At 39.4% G+C, this 18,106-nt stretch overlaps 1 protein-coding gene across 3 annotated transcripts in view; it reads right to left on the reverse strand.

Annotated features, from left to right (window-relative positions):
- Positions 1-283: 283 nt before the first annotated feature.
- Positions 284-18,106, reverse strand: part of GLB1 (galactosidase beta 1) — a 233,819-nt gene continuing 215,996 nt past the window's right edge. For 2 of the 3 annotated variants that reach the window (XM_032237595.1, XM_032237594.1), the window contains one exon: positions 284-1,331. In XM_032237595.1, the coding sequence (XP_032093486.1) occupies positions 1,071-1,331 (261 nt within the window). In that variant the 3' untranslated portion in view covers positions 284-1,070. The remainder of the gene's footprint in view (positions 1,332-18,106) is intronic. The other variant, XM_032237596.1, reaches the window with a different exon arrangement.

Genomic DNA, 18,106 nt, shown 5'->3' on the forward strand with positions numbered 1-18,106 from the left:
TTTGTTTACGATGCTTCTCACGTTAATTAGTTTGCATTTAAGACCAGTAGTAAATGTACATTTACATATTTACACAGAATAAATGTAAAGAGTAAAGGTAAAGAATGAATTGCTGCAGGGATTCAAATCTGTATGCAGAGCGATTTCATACATTTTACACATCTCTTGGTGCATTAGATGAGAACACCTCAATGTGATCATGTTTGAAGACTCATCTCATCTATATTTTTTATGGCAAGCACTGGGGCACCAATAGAAATCAGGGACTTATGCATATGCAATAGACTTTTCTCAAAGTAAGTTTTATTCCTAGTGATTAACTGACCCATACATAAAAAAAAATATTTTGCCATGGCTAATTTCAGGGCTATAGCCATGTCTAGAACATCATGAACCACTTCTGCTTCTGACAATTCAAAAATCTGCAATATAAATCATCCTGAGCATGTAAACCATTGGGAGAATTCTCTGGAATAGCTGGTCTTGTGATGATGATTAGCTAGGTAATTTCACCTTTTGTGATACAATCAAACTTAAGTATACTTTAAAAGTATAATAAAAATAATTTAAAATAGCCAACAATTTTTGTGATTAAGGACTTTATGCTACCTTGATTGTCCATTATAATTTTGGCAATTTTGCACATTTTCAGATATTTATGATGAAGGGAAAGCATGATGGATGCAGTATTAATAATTTCATTATTTTTAACACAGACAGATATATAAAAACACTAACATATTCCAGAACCAAGCATGTTTATTCTGAAAAGCTACAATTGTCCAAGGAAAACAGTGTGTGATACATCTAAGAATATCCAGATAAATTTGGGTGTTGAAATAACACCCAGACACTTTTAAATAATTATCATTTTGATTTAATAAATGATGAAATCAATTAAATAGAATTGAGACTTCAACAATGTCAAACAACTATTTTAGAAGAACAGAAGATATGTCTTTGTTTTCATGAAGTTAAGAACCTCTTAGAAATGTAAGACTTCTCACCACTAATTAAGCATTTGAATCTGAATATTTTGATGGGCTCAACAATCAGTAAAACAAGTAGAATTACAAAGGATTTAGCCACAAATCATTAGAGAACAGCTTTTCAAAATTGCCTTCATAATCAAGGGTTTTATTGAGGATGGGCTTGTCCACAAATTCCACTAAACAATTCTGCATGCCACAGGGAGATTTCTCCAGCTCCAGAATGGTAATATTATTTGGAGAAGATGAAACAAGGATATCTCTAGGCACAAACAATGTTAATTGAGGGCCAAGGGATGGCCAGTAGCGTCCTAAATTAAAGCCATTAATCCAGACTTGTCCCTGCAAAGGAAAAAAAATACAATTTTAGCTATCCTGACTGCAACATTTATATGAAACAAATCCAACAAAGTTCTAATTAAGAATTCAATTTATTATTATTTATTGATTAGCCTATAGGCCATATCAATGTACAAGGTTCAAACACCTATTGCCAATACAATCCTAAACAAACATTTTAAAATAAGATACAATAGTTATAGGATAAAATACAATAATTTAATACATAAATATGTAAAATAGAATAAAATGATATAAAATTATATTTCTGTATTACCTCTGCAATCTACCCCAATCAGGCCTGCATATGCCAATCTCAGTCGGACCATTTTAGACAGAAATTTTGCTGTATTAAATGTTGTTTTCAAATTCTGGCCACATATGAGGTATGTTGTTTTAATATAAACCTCCCACTGGGCCAAATGTTTAATATATAGATCAAGGTACTTATCTTTCACCCCATTATACAGAGAGCAATCGAATTAAGAATTCAAAATTCCCCACTCAGAGAGTGACATAAGAATTTGAGTTTGAAGTATTTATTAAACAAGCAGCCAGAGGAATATTTGTAAGATTATATGGGGCACTACTGGATATGGCTTCAAATATGCTCAGAAAAAAAATGAGCAATCTATGGACAAAGCACCGCAACCTTAGCAACTTTAAGATATGTAAATTTCAGATTCCACAATCAGGATGATCACACATCCCAAAGTTGCCAATGAGAAACTCTGATCTACTCACTGAAGCAGGAGGAAATTGGGACTTAGAGTGATGGAAAGTGCCCATAAATGCACTGATTAGTTGAAGTGCAATTCATTTTTTACACAGAAATGAAATCCATCTGGTAATCTCCTTAACCTCTATGCTAACATGCGTTCTTGGAATCCATGATGGGTATTATGCTGGTTAGGAAAAACTGGAACAGTTTAAAAAATGAATTCAACCAAGTTATGCAAACTGCCTCTGCAAATCACATTTTTAATTTTTGGCAACTCATTTTTTTAAACCTTTTAAAAAGTAAAAAACATTTTAAGACAGTTCTAGAGATATGATCAATCACATTCCACAAAGTGTTAAATAAGTTTCAACCTCAGTACATTCTTATCAAAATTATCTCTTGCTGTGGCTTTGGCAAAATTGTCCTAGCTAGTTGTGTGTTTGTGTGTGTGTGTGTGTGTGTGTGTAGACTGAGAAAAAGACTCTTGCAGCATTAAGCTAAAATATTCTCTACTATTAAAAAAAAAGCTGTAAGTAAAATTCTCCCAAAAAGATGACCTTGAATTAAAAATGACCTCTGTGCAAAAAAGGCTTATTTGTTTTCAATACTATATTCATTGTGAATCCTACTCTCTTATTTCAAAAATAAATTATTGATGACAAAAATTCTAAGATTTCATTGAGATAAATGAATAGATTATCTATCTATTCATTTAGATAGATAAAACCTTCATTGCACTTTATGCAAAGGCACTTCATTGCACTTTATGCAAAGCTGACCTTAAAGGGAGAACAGAGAAAAGATAGATTAATCAGTGGTCGCTACCCAGGATGACTATATCCCATTTCTATATCAAAGGTGAAATTTCCAGTTGCTGGAAATAGTAGCCTTGCTTAGGGATCCTACAGGCATCAAAATACTGGAAAAGTCATTTAATTTAGTCTGATCCAGCAAAGTTCTTATGATTTTTAAAATAGACATTTGTGGGGGGAAATGTAGGAGTTAAAAATGCAGTTATTTAAACTTTTGAACTATGTAAATATGGTCTATCTTTATGTATCTATTTATGGCTGATTTGTCTAAATGTCAACTTTCCAAAAATTTCCTATGAGTTTTTGGATTTAGCTTGGTCTAGGATGTTCACATTTTCGCAATTGAAACTGGTTGATTCTGTTCATATATTGTGAGATTAAGGAACTTTTATTGTGTCTTTTGATTGCTAGTTATGCTCAGGGATTAATTCTACTAGTCCTCTGCCTATCTGCCCTACGTAAGAGTTTATGTTGTAGATGACGCGTTCTTGTTTTGTTTAAGATATGTTGGAGGAATTTAGTTAGTTTGCATGCTATGTTGATGCCATATGGTTGTAATAGTCTGTGGTTGTTCTGAGATGTTTTTGATATTTTGCAGTAATATCCTTTTTATAGCTTGCATTAGATGTGTCCCTAAAAGTGATACTGCCATTCAATTGGGAGGAGGGGAGCCTCAGAATGAAATCATTAGCTACATCTGAAACAACTGAGTTTTACAACTTTACAACTGGTTTCCTGTCACCGGGAGACTGAAGGTCCCAATATCTCTGAAGGGATGTTTATGATAGCCACGTGGGATATATAACTTTGATGTCTAACTAGGGATAGCCATGGGAACATGTGCTTTATTGACTCCCAGGGCAGAAGAGTTAAGGAAACATCTTCACACTTGTGTATTGGTCAGAATCTGCATTCGGACAAAGGGGAGGGGACATTATCAGCATAATCCCATTTGCATGGCCTAAAGGTTTTCAGATGCTGCTTTGCTTCTAATAGTTTACATCCTGATTGATTAAAGGTTCCTTTTGAAATAATCTGTTTCAAGAGTCTTTACTTTCTCAAGTTAGGAGAGGAGCCATTACGTAAAGCAGTATCTCTCTGCAAAGTGGTCAACCAGGAGAGAAACATTTTTATTCTACTGAGAGGACCCAGCAATTTATGTCTGAGCATAACAGCGAACAAGGGGAAACTGACTGCTGCAGGGAGATGGAAACCCCTCCACAATCAGAGACTTGCTCCTTGTATCCTGGCGGAGAGAACGTAGTGAGCTTGGAGGATCCCAAAAAGCCCCACTGGTCAATCAGAATCGGAACGAAAAACAGCTGGGAAGGGAAGACCAGGGGAGTCACTCTTACCCAAGGTCGCAGAAAATCAGGGTGGAAATTGGAGTTAGGAACCCCCTCTGACCAGGAGGAACTAAATGAAGCCGCTGAGAGAGGATTCTCTGAAGAGGCATGTAACCCAGTTGGTGATGGAAATTTTGGAAAATCTCAACATTCGGGGGGGAGCCAGACCGACAACCGAAAAGCGTTGGAAGGGCGGCAAAAGGGGATAACACCAGGGGAACACACACCCCTCTGGTCCCTGCTGATCAAGCTGATGGCACAGCAGAAACAGCTAGGAACCCAGAAAACACTCCCCCCCAGTTGGCGCATGGGTTGGAGGCCACTCCGAACTAACCCCGAAACCTGCAGTTAAAAAGGAAAACTCCTTCCCTGGGGGTAAAATTTGATGGGAACCCGAAAAAAATGGGATTCTTTGTGGCACATGTGCTCACCCACATGCAAGAATATGGGTGTGATTTTTGAACCCAAGGAGCTCAAGTGCGAGTGGTCACCCTAGCCCTGGAAGGAGCCGCTGCCAGATGGATGGTGACTTTACATGATACCAATGCATCAGAACTGCGGAACTGATCGATTCATGATGGCCTGCAACAATGGTTCAAGGACCCCTCGCAGATCGCAAAGCACACGACTGCATTAAAGTTGTGAAGTAGGGATGCCGGCCCGTGGCAGAGTATACCAAAGAATTGCAAGACCTGGCATGTCATGTGAACTGGCCAGACGATATCCTGGGAAGCTGGTTCAAGGATGGGCTGAGTGATAAACTCTACAATGCTTGTGTGGCCCGAGGTGCCCCAACCCATCTACATGAGTGGTATCTTATTGCTGAAGAGGCAGAGATCGACATGGCCAGAAATCAGTATCGGGCAGGACGGATGTGAAAGAAATCCCCATTCCAATGGAAACAAGAACCTTTTAAATTGCAAACGATACCTTCTCCGAAATCCCTAGTCTGTTTCAAGAGTGGAAAGAGGGGCACCGAGCTGCAGAATGCCATTCTCAGGCACTGGCTAAGAAACCAGATTGCACATTGGGAGGAAAACCTACAAAACCTGGCCAGCGCAGAAATGAGATGGCCCTGAGCAGCAGAGAGACCGTAGAATTTCCACACCCTCCCTTCTTTGAGGAGGAAACCCTGGCTTTGCAGCAGGAGGAACCATACTCATCTGGAAGCGATCCAGAGAATGAACCACTGGTAAGCAAACCAATTAAACCGCTTACCTTGCCCCTGATACTATTTATCCCCAACTGGGAGAGGGAGATGAAAATTTCAGCTTTATTGGACTCAGGGTACACCCGCTGTTTGATCAGCCCAACCCTTGTAAGGAAGTTGAGGATTAATGTAAGGAAACTGAAAAGCCCCATAGCTTTTTGCCAACTAGATGGGTCAATAGCAGGGGGGAGCCAGCATCATTTGCCACTGAGCCTCTACAGATAGGCATCAGAAGCCATGAGGAAATGCTTACATTTATAGTGGCTCCCGGCATGGAATGGCCACTAGTTCTGGGACTTGCATGGCTGAAAAAATGGAACCCCAAAATTAATTGGAAGCAAGGCACAATAAGAGTGCAGAGGCACGTGACTTTTGCTGAGAATCCAGACAAAGAAACTGAGGGAGCAGAGCACTTAGAAACAGCAATGCCTGCTTACATTATGCCAACCCAGGGCATACCCAAAGAATATAAGGACTTGGCTGAGATTTTTATCGAAAAAGCATCTGATGAGCTTCTACCCCACTGCTCCACTGACTGTGCGAATCCTACCCAGAGCCAAACTCCCTAAACCCAAGATGTATAGCATGTCTCCAAGGGAGCTGGAAAAACCTAGCAAGGGGTTTCATTGTACCAGCCCGACCAAAAGTTGCAGCCCCAGTGTTGTTTAGAGAGAAAAAAGATGGCTCCAAATGCTTATGTGTTGATTTTAGAAATTTAAATTCAACCAGTATGGCAAATGTATATCCCCTCCCACTCATGAAGGATATGCTATCACCTAGCCAAAGGGAGAATTTTTTCAAAGCTGGATTTAAGGGAGGCTTACTACCGTATCAGGATTAAGGAGGGAGATGAATGGAAAATGGCATTTAACACCCCTCTTGGATGCTATCAATTCAAAGTGCTACCATTTGGGCTACAAGGGGCCCCTGCAGCATTTATGCAATTAATAAACGAAGTGTTGCAGGAGCATCTATATAAGGGCTGCATAGTCTATATCGATGACATTTTATTAGATTCTGAGACCAAGGCAGAACGTGCAAAACTAGTCAGAGCAGTTCTGAACAAACTTCACTCTGCAAAACTTTATGCTAAACTCTCCAAATGCGAATTCCACCAAGAGAAAATTGATTACTTAGGATATCATATTTCGCACCAGGGCATAGAAATGGATCCTTCAAAAGTGCAATCGGTACTTGACTGGTAACCACCCAGAACACGTAAACAGTTGCAAAGCTTCCTGGGATTTGCCACCTTTTACCAGCAGTTTATCCCCACTTTCACCCAAATTGCTCTCCCCATCACCAAGCTCTTAAAAACAAAGGGAGAGGGAAACCCGAAATCGAAGCAGCCTTTGAACTGGACAATGGAATGCCAAGCGGCATTTGAAAAACTTAAAAGGTTGTTTTCGGCAGAACCGATCCTAAAGCACCCGGATACAGAGAAAACGTTCGTCATACAAGAAGATGCTAGCGATGTGGCGATAGGAACCGTCTTACTTTAGAAAAATGAGGAAGACCAATTACAACCATGCGCTTACACATCCAAAAAATTGAATGAATCTGAGCAAAGGTTGGCCATTTGGGAAAAAGAGGCTTATTTAGTTTGATGGGCTCTTTTAACCTGGAGACATTTCCTAGAGGGGAGTAAGATCCCTTTTGAAGTCTGGATGGATCATAAAAATTTAGAAGCCCTAAAGACCCCAAGGAAACTCTCTCCAAAACAAGTATGATGGGCTCAGTATTTTAAAAGGTTTGAATTTATGCTCAGATACCTCCGGGGGGGGGGGAATTCCTGGCAGATCCACTATCCAGGAAACCGCAGTACAATAGTATAAAGCCAAACGTAATCAAACCCATGGTACAAGACAATCAACTAGCCGCTAAAGTAACCATCAGATCCCAGGGAAAACGAGACACTTTGAAGGACAATGAAACCACCCAAACTTTTAAACAAGCTTTAACCACCGACGAATGGTTTTTGAGCCGCAAAGACAGCTGTTTGATGAAAGATAACCAAGCTTGGATGAGAGGGAAGTTGTATGTTCCAGCCAGCCAAAGACTGTACTTAATGGAAAGGTGCCACGATTCCAAACTAGCAGGACACTTTGGTTTTGTAAAAACTTTACATCTAATTAAAAGGCAATTTTGGTGGCCATCACTAAAAAAAGACATAGAGATCTATGTAGCCAGCTGTCCAATTTGTGCGGCATCCAAAAGACGCCAAGGCAAAATGCCAGGACTGTTACAGAAGGTAGCCAAGCCCACAGCACCCTGGAAGGAGCTAGCTATAGATTTTATTGTCGAACTACCAGAAAGCGCAGGGAATATTGTCATTTGGGTCATAACAGACTTGTTTTCAAAACAGACACATTTTATACCGTGCCAAAAGATCCCAACTGCCAAAAGTCTACCCAAGTTATTCCTGATACACATTTATCACCTTCATGGAGCCCCGCAGAGAATCATCTCCGACAGAGGGGTCCAATTCACCTCAAAATTTTGGGGGGCATTCTTAAACTTACTGGGCACCACCCAAGGACTGAGCTCCAGTCACCATCCATGCACCAATGGTCAAACTGAAAATCGGAACATGGTTCTAGAACAATACCTAAGATGTTTTATTAATTTTCATCAGGACCCATTAATTTTCATGGGTTGATCTTTTACCTGAAGTGGCCTTCAATAACACTGTGCACTCAAGCACTGGGTTCACCCCTTTTAGAGTAGTAATAGGCCAGGATTTCAACCCCATGCCTGAACTACCCACAGAGGAACCCATCATCCCCTCACTAAAAGAATGGATAGACAACCTACAAAACACATGGCCAGTGGTTAGATTAGTTTACAGGAAGCTAGAGAGGCTTTTAAAACTCAAGCTGACAAAAAAGAGTAGATTCCCAACCTTTCCATGTTGGAGATAGAGTATACCTATCGACAAAATTCCTGAAGTCATTGCAACCATCAAAGAAATTAGGGCCACATTTCATCCGACCTTTCCCGATCACCAAAGTTATCAACCCAGTAACAGTAGAATTACTCCTGCCAAAGGCACTCAGGAAAGTCCATCCAGTTTTTCACATTAGTTTACTCAAACGAGAAGAAACCTCACAACTCAGACCACGTGCACCTACACCTCCTGTTCCTATCATGATAGAAGGCGAATAACATTTTGAAATTAAGGAAATCCTGGACTCTAGGAAAACCCAATACTTAGTTGCTTAGAAGCATTTACCTTCAGCCCAAAATGAATGGGTAGAGAAACACCACGTTAGGGCCCCTGCCCTATTGAAAAAATTTCACTCTCAATACTCTGACAAACCTTGTTAAAATACTATGAAGCAATTTCTTTTCTTATTTTTTCACAGGTGAATCTCTCCTTTTTCTAAAGAACAACAGTATGTCAGATCCTAAAAGTGATACTGCCATTCAATTGGGAGGAGGGGAGCCTCAGAGTTAAATCATTAGCTACATCTGAAACAACTGAGTTTTATAACTTTACAACTGGTTTCCTGTCACCAGGAGACTGAAGGTCCCAATATCTCTGGAGGGATGTTTATGATAGCCACGTGTGATATATAACTTTGATGTCTAACTAGGGATAGCCATGGGAACATGTTATTGACACCCAGGGCAGAAGGGTTAAGGACGCATCTTCACACATGTGTATTGGTCAGAATCTGCATTTGGAGAAAGGGGAGGGGTCATTATTAGCTTAATCCCATTTGCATGGCCTAAAGATTTTCAGATGCTGCTTTGCTTCTAATAGTTTCCATCCTGACTGACTAAAGGTTCCTTTTGAAATAATCCGTTTCAAGAGTCTTTACTTTCTCAAGTTAGGAGAGAAGCCATTACAATGTGCTGTAAATATTTGACAAGTCAGGTGTTTTCTGCTAAAGATTCAAGGACTATGAAGATTCAAGGATTCATGGACTATGTTGTTTAGGAAGTCTGTTTCTTTTTTCTTCCAAAACCTGTCAGCACCCTAGATCAAGAAACATTATTCAAAAGAAACATTAAAACGGAAGAAAAAAAGATCAAAGCATATCCTTTCAAACAACCAAAGTTAAAGTAAGCAAAAAAAAAAAAATGGTAAGAGAACACCTGTCTAATATTGATAAATACAAATCACTTGGGACCTGATTTGATTACCTTATTTTTCAGACTGTAAGATGCATTCCCCCCACCCTAAAAGAGGCTGAAAATTTGAGTCCGTCTTATACTCCAAATGCAGCTTTTTTTCAACCCTTATGAGGCACTAACAAGTGAAGCGATCTTCCGTGCTTTGCCTGCTTTTCTCATTGCTGCTCCCTCCAACGTTAGTACCTCATTAGGGCTAAAAAAAGCTTTGAATATTTTTACTGCAACGTACTCACCCTTTGGTACATCCGGTACATCTAAGTGAGGATTGGAATATACAGATGAAACAAAATGGAGTCTGTGCTTCAAAAACAATTTGTCAAGGAATGGAAAATCTACTTTTTTCCAATGCAACACATACGTTTGCAAATTGTAGGTATCTTCTTTGAATTTTCTCATTTAAGTATTCCCTTCAACTTTTCTGTGGAGCAGATAATTTGCTTGTATTACTGCTCCAAGTTTCCAGAATAGAAATAGCATCGATCATGCTGGTTGATTTTGGTGAAGGGGGTGGGGTTTCAGGAGGCAAAGAATGCTGTATTCAGTGTATAAGACGCACCCAGATTTTCAGCCTCTTTTTTGAGGGAAAAATGTGGTCTTATACTCTGAAAAATATGGTACTCAAAATTTCCACTACCGGTTCTTCACAACCTGTCAGAACCTACTGGATTTCACCCCTGGCCCACCACATGTGGTAATATGTGCCAGATATTTGTTTACATTTCCAACAGTTTGGAGAAATATTGCTAAAGATTTTGGCCAATCTTGCTGAGGGCAGATGCAACCTATAGAAGCTTTTTGTAGAGATTTTCCTTATATGATGTGGCCATTGTCAGTTTCCGATTCTCTCCCAAAGCTTTTGCCATTTATCCAAATCTATATTATGTCCAAACTTTTTAGCCCATACTATCATCATTTTTTAACTTGTTCTTCTTCCATTTTATAAATTAATAAATAATTGTATAGTATCCTTATCAATTTGTCACCAGTCCCCACTAACATCTTGTCCAATTTTGTTAATTGTCTATAAAATCCCCATGTTTTCACATCTTTCACATAACACAATTGTATCTGCAGGTACGACCACTACTCTAATTTCACCCCTTAGTCCAGCAGTTTTCAACCTGTGGGTCACGACCCCTTTGGGGGTTGAATGACCCTTTCACAGGGATCGGCTAAGACCATCGGAAAAGATATATTTTCAATGATCTTAGGAACTGAGACACCTGCGTGCCAGTGTATGGAGCCAGGGGATCAGCGGAGGCAGGAGCTGCCTTGCGAAAGGGTGGGGCTACCTGACAGGAGCGGAGGCAAGAGGACAACCAGCACCCAGCCAATTGCGACATGAGATGATGAAGATCAAGAATGGCTGTCAGCTCCACATCCGTCAAACAGCATGGCGAGAAAAAAATTCACCTCAATGTGACGATAGAGGGTCAACCTTGCAAGATGCAACTGGACATGGATCTGCCAAGTCCATCATTTCTTGGGCAACTCTTCAATGGCTGATTCCCTCCATAACCCGAAGCCAGTTATCTGCCTGCCCGTGATGTCTGAAGGACTACCAGGAAAATGCCATCCCGGTCATGGGTGGTGACTATTTTAAAGTGCAGTTTGGCAAATTCCAGAGCCAGCTCCCCCTGATAGTTGTTGCTAAACTGCTAGCTTCACTCCTGGGGCTGGATTGGCTTAAGGCATTGGGATTATCCATTTCAGGAATCAATTCTGTTAGACCTGATAACAAGTTCCTAGCTCTAACCCAAGAGTTCTCCGATGAGTTCGAGAACTCACTAGGTAAGTACAAGGGGAACCCAATATCCCTCAATTGATCCTCAAATAGTGCGAATCCGCCTTAAGGCTAGGAGAATTCCGTTGGCTCTTAGGGAGAAGGTAGATGCTGAGTTGGATAAATTAGTGGCCCAGGGGATCTTAGAGTCTGTGGACCATACCCCATGGGAAACACCTATTGTAGTTCTGATCAAGTCTGACAGATCCATCAGGATCTACGGGGATTATAAATCAACTTTGAACAAAGCTTTGCAAGTGCACCCTTACCCAGTACAAGTGGTGCAACATATCTTGCATTCATTGGGACAGGGTAAGGTATTTGCTAAGCTTGACCTCACTCAAGCTCACCTCACTCAAGCTTACCAGCAGCTGTCAGTGGATGAAGCTGTGCAAACTATAGTTTAAATGCCGCCGACTCCAATTTGGAGGCAGCATGGCTCCAGGACTATTCCAAAGCCTCATGGAGCAGTTGCTCCATGGGCTTCCTGCCATAGAAGACGTCCTGATCACTGCTGGCAGCACATCAGGACTAGTCAAACTCCTTCACCAGGTGTTCTTACGGTTCCAAGAGGCTGGCCTCAAACTTAAGCCAACAAAGTGTAAATTGGGAGTTCCAGCAGTGGAATTCCTTGGGTACTTAATTGATGGTTAGGGTATTCACCCCACACAATCAAAGGTTGAGGCCATAACAGCCACCCCAGTTCCAAACAGTAAGGCGGAACTACAGGCCCTTTTAGGGTTAGTTAACTTTTATTCTGTATTCCTCCCACATAAGGCATCAGTGGCGCAGCTGCTCCACTGGTTATTGGACAACTCTGCCATTGGGTCTGGACAAGCTGCGAAGCAAATGCTTTTGTGGCTATAAAAAAGTTGTTCATATCCTCTGCTGTATTGATGCAGTACAGCAATAGACTCCCTCTGGTCCTGGCATACGACATTTCTCCTTTTGGAGCGGGCACTGTTTTAAGTCATGCCTACCCAAATGGATTAGAGGCCCCTATTTCTTACTACTCCTGCATTTTATTGAAGGCTGAACGTAAGTACAGCCAAATCGATAAAGAGGCCCTAGCAGTCGTTGTGGGATTAAAGAAGTTCCACCATTACCTTTACGACCATTTGTTCCAGTTAGTGACTGATCACAAGCCATTGCTAGGTATACTGGCTGGTGATCGGCCTATGCCACAAATTCTGTCACCACGGATGTCACGTTGGGCAGAATTTTTGGCAGCTTATTCTTATACCTTGGTTCACTGCCCGGGTAAGGAAATGGGTCATGCAGATGCTCTGAGCTGTTGCCCATTACATATACTCGTGGCTGACCCAGTTTCCTCATCACAGGTCCTCCTTGTGGATGACCTGGACTTATCACTGCCCAGTACTCAAAGATAGACAGGGTCCTTCCCTGAGTACTGGAATGAGTCCACCAGGGATAGCCACCCGGAAAAATAGCCCCTGAATTCCTTCCATTCTACCGGCGGCGCCTGGAACTATCCGAAATGCAAGGCTGTCTGTTATGGGGTGCCAGGGTCGTGGTTCCCTCAGACCTCCGACATCAGATCCTCATCCATCTCCATGAGGGCTATCCAGGCATAGTGTGGATGAAATCATTAGGCCGCAGCTATGTCTGGTGGCCCAAATGGATGAAGATATCGAGGACTGGGTTCAACATTGCCACTGTTGTCAACAGACCCAACTGGCTCCGCCAGCCGCCCCAGTAGGAGTTGGTGTCCGACAATGGACCTCAATTTGTTTCCTCCATATTCCTTGCCAGTCTGGGCATATTATGGTGGCTCCATACCATCCTGCGGAGAACAGGCTGGCTGAAAGGGCTGTCCGATCTACTAAAGATGCTTGTAATTTGTACTTTTCTCTTTTGGTTTCCATTCCTTTGATTTGCTTATCTTGCCTGATGTTTCTGGTTAGTACTTCCAGTGTTAAGTAACAATGGAAAGAATGGGCAGCCTTTCCTTCTATCTTTTGAATTGAAAAGTTTTCAGTCACCTCCCCATTCACAATCACTTTGGCTTTCTGCTTTGTGTATTACCTTCAACATATTTATAAATTTATCTCCAAAATCCATGTCTTAATTGATGTAATATGAATTGCCAGTTCACATTATCAAACATCTTTTGGGCGTCTAAAAACAACAGTGCCAATTGCTTTTCACTATATGTTTTGTAGTATTCCAATGTATCACACATCGTTCTCATATTATTTCTTATTTGCCTTTTCAGTAGAAAGCTATTTTGATCAGAGTGTAGGAACTCCTTCAAAAAATTCTTTAGTCTTTCTGCTATTATTGAGATGAATATTTTATAATTGGCATTTAGTAGGATATGGGTCTGTAGTTTTTAATTTGCATTAAGTCTGAATCCTCTTTTGGTATCAAAGTAATGTTAGTTTCCATCCATGATGGTGGTATCTTCTCTTCAGGTAAAACTGCATTTTATACTGTTTCCCTGAAAATAAGACCTCCCCAAAAATATTGTGACACAGCAGCAGCCATGAGGTGACCACGCTCGCTGCCTCCTGCATCTCAAAAATAATATTTCCCTGAAAATAAGGCCAAGTGCTTTTCTCAGGAGTCAAAAGAAAATAAGACCCTGTCTTATTTTTGGGAAAGCACAATATCTCTAATAATGGTTGGCCCAGAGTATCTTGTAGCTCTTTATATATTTCTGCCAATAGTCCATCTTGGCAAGGTATTTTTAAAAAATTTTAATCACTGCTGCTAGTTCTGTCATTGTTATCCTCTCGTTCAGCATATATTTCATTGCTTCTGGAATCTAGGCAAGGTAGCCTTTCCCAGGTATTGTAATATTTTTTCTTCTGGATGTTGCTCATTATCATCATATACTGAATTTTTCGGAGTATAATTTGCAATTCCCCCCCTACAATAGGGTGAAAATTTGGGTGTGTCTTATACACCAGATGTAGCTCTGTCCACCCACTGGCCCCTACCCTTTGGCCTCTGCCTCCCAGCAATTTGCCTTCTTGCAGCAAACAGCAAACTGTTCAGTTTCAGTACAGCTGGATTAGCACAAGCAGCTAATTGTCGATTAGATTGGCTTCCTAATCATCAGCTGCAGGGATTGGCCTTGCCTATTGCCGCCTCCACAAGCCCTATTTTCCGCCCATTCTGATTCCCGCCACCTGGAACGGATGGAAAATGGGGTGCACAGAGGCCAAAACCGGGAAGTGCAGAAGCTGAAAACATGATGCGGAGGCCAAAAATGGGGTGCACAGAGTCAGCAACAGGGTATGGCAATCCCTGCAGCCTGAAACAACTGATCACTGGGAGGCCAATCTGACAATCAGTTGCTTGCACTAATCATGCTGTGCTGGAACAGGCTGTTTGCTGCAAGGAGACAAATTGCTGGGAGGCAGATTTTTTTTCTTGTTTTCCTCCCCAGAAGCTAGACTCATACTTTGGAGCGTCTTATACTCCTATAGAAATCTTGGATAGCATTCTTTTTTTCCTCAATTTGATAATGTAAAGTTCCATCTTTGTCCTGCAATTTACTTATGCATTTTTTTCTTCTTTTTTAAAAAAAGTTTTGTTTCATTCTTTTTATATGTTGCATCAGATCTTCTTTTTCAAGAATATTCAATTTGTGTTTAGTTAGCTCCATTTGCTGTTTTAAATTTATTTTTTGTGGTTCCTTTTGTAACTCTGTTTCAAGTCTTCTATATTCTTCTTCTAAGGTTCTTTGTTGTTGCTTCTTCCTTTTATTTTTGTTCGCTATAAATATTATAACATCCCCTAATATATGCTTTTGCTGTGTCCCATAGGTTTTGTAATGATGTATCTTGTCTCCTATTTTCTTTAAAGAAGAATCCCATTTGTTTTTCCAACATTTGCCTAAATCCCATATCATTTAGTATCAATTGGTTCGGAGTCCATCTTGTACTTTTCTTTCATCCTTTCTAGCTGATTCTCATTGGATTGTAATCTGCCCATAGATTTGTATCTATTTCTATCTCATATACATTAGTATTTAATTCCATCAACATCCATAACATATCTATTCTGGACCAGGATTGGTGTCTGTTAGAATAAAATGTGTATTGGTTATTCCCCTGGTTCCTCTCTCTCCATACATCTTGTATGTTTAATTCTTTTGCCATTTTAAATAAGATTCTAGGTAGAGTCCTTCTTACTCCTTTCCTTGTTCTATTACTTTTATAGTCCAATTTTTGTCTATTACTGCATTGAAGTCTCCTAGGAGACAAAGATTATCGCACTCCATATTATGTATAGTATTATGTAGTTTTTTATAAAATTGTTATTGTCCGTTATTTGGTGCATAGATTGCAACTAGGAGTACCCTCTTTTGATTTAGTGTTACTTCCACAATCAGGATTCTTTCCTCTTCATCATTATATATTTAGTTAGCTTGAATTGTTTCTTTAACAAATAACACCACTCCTCTCTTCCTTTCTTGTGATAATGACACAAAATTTCCCCAATTTAGAATACTCCAGTAGTTGTTTTTGTTTTTCTTTTATATTGATTTCTTGTAGTGATATTATGTCTAGATTCAATCTTTATAACTTATTGAAGGATTTCCCCCCTTTTATGGGTGAGTTCAATCCGTTGATGTTTAATGATAGTAAAGATCTTCTTGCATTGTTCTATCTATATCTGGGTCTTATACTACTGGTTGTTCTTATTTCTCTCAGTTCTTTGGGTCTTACTCTGTTGCTCTCTGTTCTGTCCCTTTTCTCTTTTTCACTTTCCTTTTGCTACAATTACTTTTCTTCTGTAACAAGCATCCCTTGATCTCTATCTTTTATTGCTTCCCTCTCCCCCAGTTCCTCTTTGGTACCAAAATGCTGATTGTAAAACTCCATTGCTTTCTCCAGTGAGTTCACTCTATGTCTCTTTTCATGCCATGTGACCATTATTCCTTCCAAAGTCAGCCATCTGAAATTAATATTATACTTAATCAACAACCTAGTTAAAAATTGGTACGGCTTCCACAACTCTCTAACTCTTCTTGGGATCTGTTTTAGAATTACCAATTGTTTCCCTTTATACTGTATTGGCTCATCTCTCGTCTTGTTAAGCACTTCATCCCTCATCAATTTCTTCATGAATCTTATGTGCACCTCCTTTGGTAGATAGTGTCTCCTTGCATAGTTCATATGTATTCTGTATGTTTCATCAATTTCTACCAGCATCTCTTCTTTCTCTGTCCCTAATGCCTTTGCTAGTAACTCTGCCATCCAGTAGGTCTTGATAATGTGCTGCCTTTTCTGTCTCTAGCAATATTACTGTTTCTAAATCTTTATTTGCCTGGGTTAATCTATCGTTTATTTCATCTACTCTTCTTTCTTCTTTTTTTCCATCCTCTCTTCTATTTCCTGAATTTTCTGTTTGTTTTTTGTAATCATTTGCTGGAAGTTTTCAAAATTTTCATCCATCTTTTGTATCTTTTCTTTTAATTCTCCCATATCGTTTCCCACTTTTCCTATTTCTCTCTTCATTTCGTTATGGTGTTTTGTCATGGAATCCTGCAGCAATTGGAATATAGCCTGCAATTTGTTAAATAATTTGATCTCTCCCTTTGCAACATATCTTCTATTTTTTTACATGTATAAAATATATATGTATACAATTATTATGATTATTAAACATTCATTTGACTATAGCTATTATTGCATCATTTTTATGTAAGGTATTCTAAATTTAAAATAAATTTATATTATGGCATTTCATTACATCATCCTGAAATCATCCAATAGTATTACATATTTATATTCTATTCTATATAGAATTATTTATCTTTTATAACAAAGCTTTTCAGCAGCTTTTCCATAGTCCACACATACAATTTGTGTAAAATTTCATATTATCAATCTAGTGTGTGTGTGTGTGTGTGTGTGTGTGTGCATTATTATCATTATTAATCATTTATTTGACTATAACTATTACTTTATTTTATACATAATACTCTAAATTTAACTAAGTTTAACTTAATTTGTATTATAATATTTCATTTAATCATCCTGTGTCCTTCCAGTAGTAGTCCAATCCTGTATCTCTTGCCATTTGTAGTATTTGTATTCTAATTTTCTTGATAAATTTTATTTGGACTTCTCTTGGCATCTTGTTGTTCATTGCATATCTTGTAAAGACTCAAAACCCTCCATCTGTTCCTTCCATAAGCTAGCTTTTAGTTACCACTGATGCTTCTGCCAGAATTTCTCTCATTGTTTCTGCCAGATTTTCTCCCTTTTCTTCTTCTATGCTTTGAGGTTTGAGATGGAGTTCCAGTTCATTAATCTCTCCTTTCAACATTCCACTCCTGTCATTTCCAACCACGCTCAATTTGCTGTCAATATCAACAATTTTCTTATCGCTTTGTTCATATTTTTCTTCAACTTTTTGAACTCTATCCTCAAATTTCATCATCATTTTGTAAATATTCTCAACTCTTCCCTCTATATTTTCTGTTTTTTGTTCCCTATTCTCCATTCTCTTTTCAATGTCTTCTGTACTTATTTGTACATTTTGAATTTCTAGCATAATCATTTTAGTTCTTTTTCTTCTTCATATTGCGCCATTCTTCCAGGTTATAAACACTGCCACTAAAACATCCAAGGCTTTTTTGTTAAGTTTCAAACAAGTTCACAATAATCTTTCGAGTCAAGGCTTTCTCTTCACTCCAGTCCAGCTATTGATAGTACTCCAGAAGAGCACCTGCATAAACAATCCATACTCTTCCCACTATACCTTTCGATAAACAAAATCAGGAACC

This window comes from Thamnophis elegans, chromosome Z, assembly GCF_009769535.1.
Source record: "Thamnophis elegans isolate rThaEle1 chromosome Z, rThaEle1.pri, whole genome shotgun sequence".
In the NCBI taxonomy this organism is placed as follows: Eukaryota; Metazoa; Chordata; class Lepidosauria; order Squamata; family Colubridae; genus Thamnophis; species Thamnophis elegans.